At 47.1% G+C, this 9,891-nt stretch overlaps 1 protein-coding gene across 1 annotated transcript; it reads left to right on the plus strand.

Moving 5' to 3' along the window:
- Positions 1 to 5,760: 5,760 nt before the first annotated feature.
- Positions 5,761 to 9,293, plus strand: TDGF1 (teratocarcinoma-derived growth factor 1). The gene is made up of 6 exons (XM_041762399.1): positions 5,761 to 5,780; positions 6,642 to 6,694; positions 6,781 to 6,906; positions 7,702 to 7,816; positions 7,898 to 8,007; positions 9,178 to 9,293. Exons 1-6 carry the CDS (start codon positions 5,761 to 5,763, stop codon positions 9,291 to 9,293), a joined length of 540 nt encoding a protein of 179 aa, XP_041618333.1.
- The last annotated feature ends 598 nt before the right edge of the window (positions 9,294 to 9,891 follow it).

A 9,891-nucleotide genomic window follows, 5' to 3' on the forward strand; every position in this document is an offset into this window, starting at 1 on the left:
TCCAAGATCAAGTTGCCAGCATGGTTGAATGAAGGCCCTCTTCCAAGTGGCAGACTTCTCATTGTTGACCTTGTATCCAATACCCTTGTGAAACTGACTTCTTATGTAAGTGTGCCAGGGCTGCCATAGCAAATACCCCAGACCTACTGTCTTTTATTTTTTTAAAGATTTTATTTATTTATTCATGAGAGACACAGAAGGAGAGAGAGGCAGAGACACAGGCAGAGGGAGAAGCAGGCTCCATGCCGGGCTGCCCTAGACCTAGTGTCTTAAACAATAGATGTTTCTTTTCTCTCTGTCTGGAGACTTGAAATCCAAGATCAAGGGGTCAGCAGGTTTGATTTTCTGAGGCCTCTCTTCTTGGCTTCCAGGTGGGTATCTTCTCCCTGGGTCCTCACACAGTCTTCCCTCTGTAGCATGCACACATCTCTGTCCTAATCTCCTCTGCTTTTAAGGACATCCATTATCTTCAATTAGGGCCCATCCACATGAGCTCATTAACTACCTCATCAAAGGCCCTATCTCCAACAGTCATTTCTGAGGCTCTAGGGGTTAGGACTTCAACACATAAATTTTGGGACAACCCAATTAAGCTCAGAACACCTCTCAAGTCCCAGAGTTTATCTCTAGAGTCTTTTGGATCGTCTAACGTGTAGAATAACGTTATTGGTAAATAATGTATTTGTGGGGCCACCCGGGTGGCTCAGCGGTTTAGCACTGCCTTCAGCCCAGGGCCTGATCCTGGAGACCTGGGATAGAATCCCACGTCGGGCTCCCTGCATGGAGCCTACTTCTCCCTCTACCTGTGACTCTGCCTCTTTCTCTCTCTGTGTCTCTCATGAGTAAATAAATAAAATCTTTAAAAATAATAATAATAATGTGTTTGTGTGTGTGTGTGTGTGTGTCCTACAAGAAGGACCAGAGGCTAGCCCATACAGAATGAGGCAACAGCATGAGACATTAAAAACAAAAACAAAACCCCTCACAACACATGAGCAAATGATTCCTGGTGAAATGGCGTTGTAGAGCAGTAATGTAAGAATGATCTTTCCAATAAGGTGGTGCTGAGTCTTTGTGTAGATTCAATGCAAGGGACAGCACATAGCAATGAATAAAAAGCAAACTTCTACAAACAACATGGATGGCTCTCACCAGCATAACGTTGAACAGAAAGAAGCAGACATACACACACACTTAGCATTATATAAAGTTCCAAACCATGGAGAAACCAATCTTCGGGATTAGAAATGAGAAAAGCAGTTAGCTTTGGAGGAGTGGAGGTGGACTTCGGGCGCTCTAGTAATATTCTTATTCTTGACCTGGATAGTGGTGACGTGGTACTTTGGAATAATTTATTAACCTACAACCCTTGTATTTGTACATTTTTATAAGTGTATGATATACTTCAAAAAATAGTTCAAAAGTGTTTGCATTCACTCACTGGGTTAACACAACATCCTCTATTATCACAGTGGCCATGGGTCCGAAGTGCAGCCAGGCTCGGCTGTCTCCAGAGTGGGGCGCACTTCAAAGTGCCCCGGGGCCCTTTGCATTCAGGAAGCCTCACTCTAATTGATTTCTGATATTACTTGGGATTTGCATTTCAGCCTCGGACTCCCAGTTGAGCTTAATCCATTTCAAAACCATTAAGAGCTGTGAAGAATGCCCGGATGCAATCACGTACAAAATCCACTTAAGAAGGACTTTTAAATGAGATTCTCCAGGTCTTGTGAAACCAGCTCTCTGCTGGAGCCATGACGTGGTCAGTGGGGCCTCAGGAAGTGACTGCTCCCACCCCATCAGCAGTTTTTTGATAAAGTAAAATGGCACTTGGCATACATTTCTGGGCTTGTCTCACGGCAGGGGGTAGGGGGTGGAGGGTGGTTAGGGAGCAGGAGCCCAATCTTGGAGATCTCTGTCTCCCCCACTGTGTTCAGCACAGAGTAGCCAGTCAGTAAATATTTGTTGACTTGGATTAGAAGAATAGTTTTGGGGGGGAAAGAATTCTAACCCATAGCCATGTCCAAAAGTCTCAATCAATCAGACTTTTCCAGTGAGTGCATCAAGATTATCTTCTCTTCTATAAGGCGAACTCTCCAGAATAAGTTGCCCAGCATCAGCGAGGTCTGGAGCGCTTGGGATTTCTTCTTCTTTCCTTGGTTGTTGGGGGGGAAGGGGCATTCTTTGTTCTATTTCTCAGCTCTGGAAAGCAGGCTGATTTCCCGTGGTGCCTCTCAAAGACCTTGCCCTCTCCCCACCTCTCCCCCCACCCCCCATTTAAGAAACAGAGGCTAAGACAACATTTCCGTCAGCCAGGGATGGGGCAGGTGGAATAAGATTAGCACAGACAGACGCTGCCCAGGAGGCTGGGGAAGCTGGAATTCTGGTAGACCAGGTTTCTGGACCTCTTAGTCTGGGGGAGAAGGCGCAGGGGGGAAGGGTCAGTGAAAGACAGGAAAACAAGCAGTTTACAATACAGTGTTGATAAGATAAGGTGAACTCCCGGAGCGGGTGCGGGACGGGGCTCTGGGCTAACCAGAAGCCGGGGAAGTGGCCGGAAGGCTTCCCAGAGCAGATGGCCAAGAAGCCAGTTCAAGTTCCCTCAAAGAACTACCTGCCAGCTCACAGAGAAAGGAAGACAACATCCAAAACAGCCAGAAAAACAATGTAAATCCAAATAATGAGATATTATCCTCATATACAGAATTAGTAAAAAAAAAAAAAAAAATTATGATGCTTTTTGCAGCCAGCTTGTTAGGAAAGGGATGTGGTGGTGGAGGGAACCGAAGTAGGGGGCGCTTAGAGACTGGTGTAGCCTTCTTGGAAAATGATCTGGATACTATGGAATATTCCTCAGCCATTAGAAACGAGGAATACCCACCATTTGCTTCGAAGGGTATTATGCTGAGTGAAATAAGTCATCGGAGAAGGACAAACATTATATGGTCTCATTCATTTGGGGAATATAAAAAATAGTGAAAGGGAATAAAGGGGAAAGAAGAGAAAATGAGTGGGAAATATCAGAGAGGGAGACAGAACGTGAGAGACTCCTAACTCTGGGAAACGAACTAGGGGTGGGGGAAGGGGAGGCGGGCGGGGGGTGGGGGTGACTGGGTGGTGGGCACTGAGGGGGGCACTTGGTAGGATGAGCATTGGGTATTATGCTATATGTTGGCAAATTGAACTCCACTAAAAGAAAGAAGAAGAAAAAAAGAAAAGAAAAAAAGAAAAGAAAAGAAAAGAAAGAAAAGAGAAAATTATTTGGGAGTGTCCATCCTTCAACCACACAATTCCAGTGCTAGGAATTTGCTGGAAAAGCTTTCTCCCGCTCAGCAATAAGCCTGTTTGGCTTTCTTATCATTTTGTGCCCCCTGGAGTCCCACTTGCCATTTCCCTCAAGACTGTCTTTGCACTCACCACTTGGCTAACTGTGTGGCACGGTAGGCTTCGCCTCCAGCCTGTCTCAGCTTTGGGCATGCTCTTCTCAACCTCATCATTTCCAGCTTTTCATGGGACTCTTGAACTTAGAGGCCGCCCTAGGGTTATTAATTGGCCTAATTTCAACATCATTGTCTCTCGGGAACAGGGGGGTCAGAGGAGAGGGAAAAGACAGGGGAACCACTGGCCAACGTGGGATTGCCACAAACCTTCAATTTGTACTTTAAAAAAAATAAAAATAAAAGGCAGTGTCTGCGGAGCACAAGGGGAAAAAAGCACGATAACAGGAGGCATGCCTGAACTGTGCTTTCTTTACACTCTGCTTCTTTGCAGTTCCTGGGGTTGGGTGGTTAGCCTTCTCCTATACTTCGCCCTCCCCCACCCCACATCCAGCTTCCAAAGCTTCTAGCTAAGCTCCCCAGTCTCCACGAAACTCAGCATGCCTTTTGAAGCATTTAGCAAGTCAAAAGGCCACACAAGGAGCTGGAGCTCAGAAGGCTGGCTGCTGCTATAGTACCTGGGCTGCACCCCACCATTGCTCTGATGGGCCCTACTCCCCAGTAAAAATTATTTTAAATCTAATTCCCCTCCAAGATGCAGGCGTGGAAGCAAATAAGGGCTCCTCCCAGCACCTGTGGCCGGTGGCGCACACGCAAGGGACACGGACGCTGCCCATTCCTTCTGCCACGGCGTGAACTTGATGGACAGAGAGAGAGAGATGGGTGAAAATAGCCCAGAAAAGCCTCATACCGGGGTGCCCGGTAACATTCGGTAAACACCAGGCTTTTCCTTTAGAAATTAGAATTAAGGGATCCCTGGGTGGCGCAGCGGTTTGGTGCCTGCCTTTGGCCCAGGGCGCGATCCTGGAGACCCGGGATAGAATCCCACATCGGGCTCCCGGTGCATGGAGCCTGCTTTTTCCTCTGCCTGTGTCTCTGCCTCTCTCTGTCTCTCTCTCTCTCTGTGACTATCATAAATAAATAAAAATTTTAAAAAAAATTTAGAAATTAGAATTAAGGGACACCCGGGTGGCTCAGTGGTTGAGTGTCTGGCTTTGGCTCAGATCATGATCCCGAGGTGCTGGGATCGAGCCCCACATCAGGCTCCCCATGGGGAGCCTGCTTCTCCCTCTGCCTATGTGTCTGCCTCTTACCCTCCCTGTCTCTCATGAATAAATAAATAAAATCTTCAAAAAAAAAAGAGAAATTACAATTAAATGTTATTTCTTAGTACTCATGACTTGGCATGAATTACATCATCTGGAGCACACAGACGTTAGGGAGGAGGATGGACTCTGGCTCAGGATCACACCTCTCCAGCCGCAGCCTCCAGGGCTCCCAGGAACCACCAAATAACCACATGTAGGGGTAACACAGAACCCAGAATCGGGGGTTAATTCCGGTGTCATGGGGAGCCAGGGGGAGACTCCACATGCAATTCGGGCCTCTTGGAATTTACTTACACTCATTCACGGGGGTGGGAGTGTGGGGTCAGGATCCCCCAGGGCCCCGGCAACCCTGAACTTCCCCCCATCCCCAGGGCTCCCTAGTCTTGTTCCTCCCACCAGGGGAGACACACTCTACTCGGTCACCTGAGGACAGACACCCAGGGCCAGCCAAGCACCGGGCTCTACACGCCTATTTTGGGGGGAAAAAAAACAATGATGAAAGCAAATTTCAAGTAGAACTTAGCCATAAAATACCAAACTCCTTGACCATGGTGTTGAGGACTTCTGGGTGAAAGCAATTGCTTTCTCCCACTCCTCCAATCTGGAATCACCAATTAGACAGAACAATTGAGTTGCCTTTTTTTTTTTTTTTTTAAGAGTAAATCTGATTTTTTTTTTTTAAGCGGCAACTAACGATAGAGACTTAAGGCTAGTTAATCAGTTTAACAAGACCACGCCTTTTCCATCTCACTTTGTCCCAGGGCCTGGCCGCCCCTCACCTCAGCCCAGGAGAGGCCGTGCCTGGTGATGGGCGTGGGTCTCCGCCTCCGCGCCCACCTGCCGGCCCTCCCTGCCTCCCTCGTGGTTGCTGAGGAAGGAAGGAGCTGGCTGGGCTCGCTCCCCGGCTAAGGTCAAAGCATTCCTTAGGACCCAGCTCGGTGATGAGCCCCCCGTCTCTCGGGACACCCTGCTCCTGCTCCTCCTAAGACCTTCTGGGGAAAGCATCCTTCTCTGAGATACTCTTCTTGCTAAATCCCCATTTTTCATTTCATGAAATTCATGTTTTCCTTTGGGTATTTTAGCAACGACCATGAATGCAAGCCATGCTGACATTCTTTCCCCCTGACTCGTTAGAAGCTCTGGACCTCAGAAAGATGGAGCGCTTCTCTTGCAGGTAGGAACCCACCTTGACTATGAGCTTCTGATTACCAGAGCCTGCCAGCTTCGGAAATCGTGTTCTACTCCCTGTCGTTTGGCACAAACCTTAAAAGGGCTGCCGACAGCGATGCTGTTTCTCCCGAAAGACCTGGAACTTCACGCTTGGGGTTCCATCCAGCTTTGCCATTGGCTTTTAACATTTATGGTCGGGTGGATGGCACAGCCTGGGAGATGACTAGCATTTTCCTCTCTTGGGTAAGAAAAGATCAATATTAACAATCAAATTTAAAAATCTGCTGCTAAAAAATAAATAAATAAATAAAAATAAAAATCTGCTGCTGAGAAGTTTAAAGGCATAGATTCAGTATTTGCCAAACCGTGAGGAATAACGGGGTGATTGGTTTTATCCCGAAAATCTCTTCAATGACTGGTTTAAATGAAATAGTTTATAAAATGTGATTCATTGATTACACAGGATGTCATGCAATCATTTTATTTATTTTATTTTATTTTTTTGTCATGCAATCATTTTAACATTCTCCCATGAAGAACTAAGTACAGAAGAATACCTGTTCTGTGAAATCCAAACTAAAAGATGTACGCCGACTTAAGATTATGTGTCGAGGAGGACAGAACCTCAGAAGTCTTGATACATATAGAAAAGAACTGGCTTTTAGGTGTTTTTTATTCTCATCATTTTTCTTGATGTTGCTACATGAACTAGCCATGGAAAAGGAAGAAAAGAGAAAGCCTGGTGGGACTATATAATTCCTCCCCAGTCTTGTCCTTGAGATGGGAAGACCTAGGTGTTAACTGTTAACTCAAAAGGTTTTATTTGCCTTGTTTTGCTAATGGATGTCTGATTTCATCTTCCCAGGGTGATTTTGATTATGACCATTTCCAAAGCGTTTGAACTGGAATTAGTTGCTGGTGAGAGACCTTTTGTTATTTCGATCAGCAGCAATTTTCACAGGGCCTGAAATCCTAAAACCCACTGGTTGATTTTTGTCATTAAGGGTTGGGCCACCGTGAACTTTCGAGGAAAGAGCCGCCCTTAAGAGATGGCAGTGTCTGGTCCCGGGAGGAGCCTGCATTTCATCACCGGGCTTCCCACTTTGTGCCCTCCATAGGGATCCAGGACAGTAAGACCACCTGCCTTAGGTCCACAGCATGCTATCGCCGTCCTGGTCCTTTGTGCTTCCTATCTTTCTGACGCTCTTTTCCCCAAGTGGCAACCTGATTCTGGAGCTGGGTGGATGGTTGGACTGGTCTTGGCTCTGGAGGCCAGATCGGCAGCATGTACTTCACCTCCCTGGGATGCACGCAGTTTTTCTACTGATTCAACTGCACTTGGGGGCTCTGGGAACCACCCCTGGCCTGAGCATGAGAAAGCTTTCTGAGGGCGCCTGGGTGGCTCAGTTGGTTAAGCGTCTGCCTTCAGGTCAGGATCTCAGGGTCCTGGGATCAAGGCCCAAATTGGGCACCCCACTTGGTGGTGAGCCTGCTTCTCCCTTTCCCCACTCTCTGCTCATCCTCTCTTTCAAATAAATAAACAAACAAACAAATAAAAAGCTTTCTCTGCTCAGAGGCTCAGGTAGCAAAGCCACTCTAAAAAGCAAGAGTGTAGGCACCTGAGTGGCTCTGCAGTTGAGCATCTGCCTTCGACCAGGTCGTGATCCCGGGATCCTGGGATCGAGTCCCATATCAGGCTCCCTGCAGAGAGCCTGCTTCTCCCTCTGCCTGTGTCTCTGCCTCTCTCTGTGTGCCTCTCATGAATAAATAAATCTTTAAAAAAAAAAAAAAAGCAAGATTTAAACATCCCTAAGCACTGGGGAGCCCAAGTCCTTAGCACTGTATTAACCTTCACTTCCAGGGTTTAGCTTTTCAGTACCCACCTGCACCCTGCCCTCCCTCAGCCACCTCTTCTTATATTCCAGGTAAGGAGTTAAACAAAACTTGCTGTCTGAATGGGGGAACCTGCATGCTGGGATCCTTCTGTGCCTGCCCCCCCTCCTTCTATGGTCGCAACTGTGAGCACGATTCTCGGAAAGAGTAAGCCATCAAAGGGGGTGGGCAGAGAGAAATAGGGCAGGAGTTAAAAACCATATGCATCACTTTATCCGTTCTTTCCAGGAACTGTGAGTCTGTGCCCCATGACACCTGGCTGCCCAAGAGATGTTCCATGTGTAAATGCTGGCGCGGCCGGCTACACTGCTTTCGGCAGACATTTCTACCAGGGTGTGGTAAGTAGACAGTCCCATCTTCTGTCCTTTCAAGTTATAGTTAGTTGCCTGTGGCCCCTTGGCAAAGGGGAGTCTCTCCTCTGAGTCATGGCTTGCTGGGTCCTGGCAGCCCAAGTGCTGCTTATAAAAGCATTGAGGGCTCCAGATGGGGTGGTCACATCAGTGTCCCTCAGATTAACTGCCTCAGAAATGTCACCTTCCAGGTGGAGAGTTATGTCAGGTTCATCTGACATTTTATAGTGTGTGAGCTTCTACTAAGGGAAAGAAACAAGACAAAGCTTGGCCTCATAAACACCAAGAGGGTGCTGTTGGGCTTTCCTTTTCTTTGGGCAGGGAGACCCAGACCAGCTCCAGAATGACGACTCCCAACTCTGGGCCCTTAAATTCCACCAGAGGCTCCACCCACCTCCCTCACGCCTCAGGAACCTCATCATGGATCCTCAAGGAGGCCCACGTGGACCCCTCTGTGAATGGTCTCAACCTTGTTACCTTGTGAATTTTTATTGATTTGAGGAAAACAGTAACAAGAAGAACAGGGACCCAGAGGAGAGGGTTCTTGCCCTGCCCCGACCCTGAATCAGATTTCTGGGCCCACCCAGGTTCAGAGGCCTCTCAGAGTCTAACATCCCTGTGGATGTTAGAAATTGCACATGGTTAGGGCAGAAACTAAATGAAAGCAAATGCTTCACTTGAGTATAAGAGGGGAGCCCTGACCTGGACAGGGATGGTGGCTTTTCCACTCCCCTCCTGGATGCCAGGCCCAGGATAGGTGTTTGGTTAAGTGTGAATGGGAAGACTGCATGGGCAGAGACCATATTTTCTTCCTGGGTCTTGGGACCCCAAGTGGGCTGTCTCCTCATCAATACCTAACCAAGTCCTGCTGCACCCCTGCCATCAAAGGTGTTGCCGGCTAGGGTGAATTTCCAGGTGTGAAAGCACGTGTCCAGGGAAAATCCAAGTTAACAGTAGGTCCACGACAACTTTGGCTGAAAAAGTTTTTCTCCAGGGGAGTCTGAAGTCCATATAATCCATACACTTGGCCCCATAAGCATACTGTACTCATCAAATGTTGAGTCCCAACTGATTTTTTGGCTGGTATAGATATGCCACATGAGCAGGATAAACTGCTGGAGGGATGTCCTTTAATGACCCAGTGTCCCTACCTTTCAGATGGCCACGTGATGGATGAGCACTTCCTGGTTTCCAGGACTCCAGAATTAACACTGTCTTCGGGCACCACTTTTTTGCTAGCTGGCATCTGCCTTGCTCTACAAAGTTACTGTTAGTGGACACTTGCATATGCAATATTTGTTATGCAAATTTCATAACCTGTAAAGGCTGTCACTCCAGTGTCTTAACTAGAGATGATCATTTGGTCATTGCCTTGAAATAGTGAATAGATTATCATCATGGTCCCTAATGTTACCTTAAGGTACCAACTACTTTCTTCTGCTCTGCCCTCCAAAAAACGTCAGCCATAGGGGCAGCTGGGTGGCTCAGTCGGTTAAGCATCTGCCTTTGGCCTGGGTCATGATCTCAGGGTCCTGAGATTGAGACCCACATTAGGCTCCCTACTCAGTGGGGTGTCTGCCTCTCCTCCAACTCTCTCTCTCAAATAAATAAATAAAATCTATTTTTTAAAAAGTCAGCCATATCTACACTATGACCAAGATCTGTTTCTTAATACATGTATCTCTACCACACGTTTCTTACTATTTTCCTTAAACAGTTGAATTCTATCTTCAAATTATTAAAGGTTACTCCTAATATGGACCTGAGTTTAAAGTTTTGAGTAGAGTTGATCAAAATCAATTAAGACCTTATCTTTAAAAGGAAAAGAAAGGAAGCCTCTGTAAAGAGAGCAGGCAAGAGAGCAGGAAGCAG

The sequence above is a fragment of the Vulpes lagopus genome, chromosome 7, assembly GCF_018345385.1.
Source record: "Vulpes lagopus strain Blue_001 chromosome 7, ASM1834538v1, whole genome shotgun sequence".
Taxonomy (NCBI): Eukaryota; Metazoa; Chordata; class Mammalia; order Carnivora; family Canidae; genus Vulpes; species Vulpes lagopus.

What these genes read in the sequence shown, in the direction of transcription:
- TDGF1 (XM_041762399.1), top strand. Translation starts at nt 5,761, where the DNA reads ATGGAGCGCTTCTCTTGCAG. An exon ending in ATGGAGCGCTTCTCTTGCAG is followed by an intron (nt 5,781 to 6,641) that starts GTAGGAACCCAC and finishes TCATCTTCCCAG; the next exon opens with GGTGATTTTGATTATGACCA. An exon ending in TGAACTGGAATTAGTTGCTG is followed by an intron (nt 6,695 to 6,780) that starts GTGAGAGACCTT and finishes TTTGTCATTAAG; the next exon opens with GGTTGGGCCACCGTGAACTT.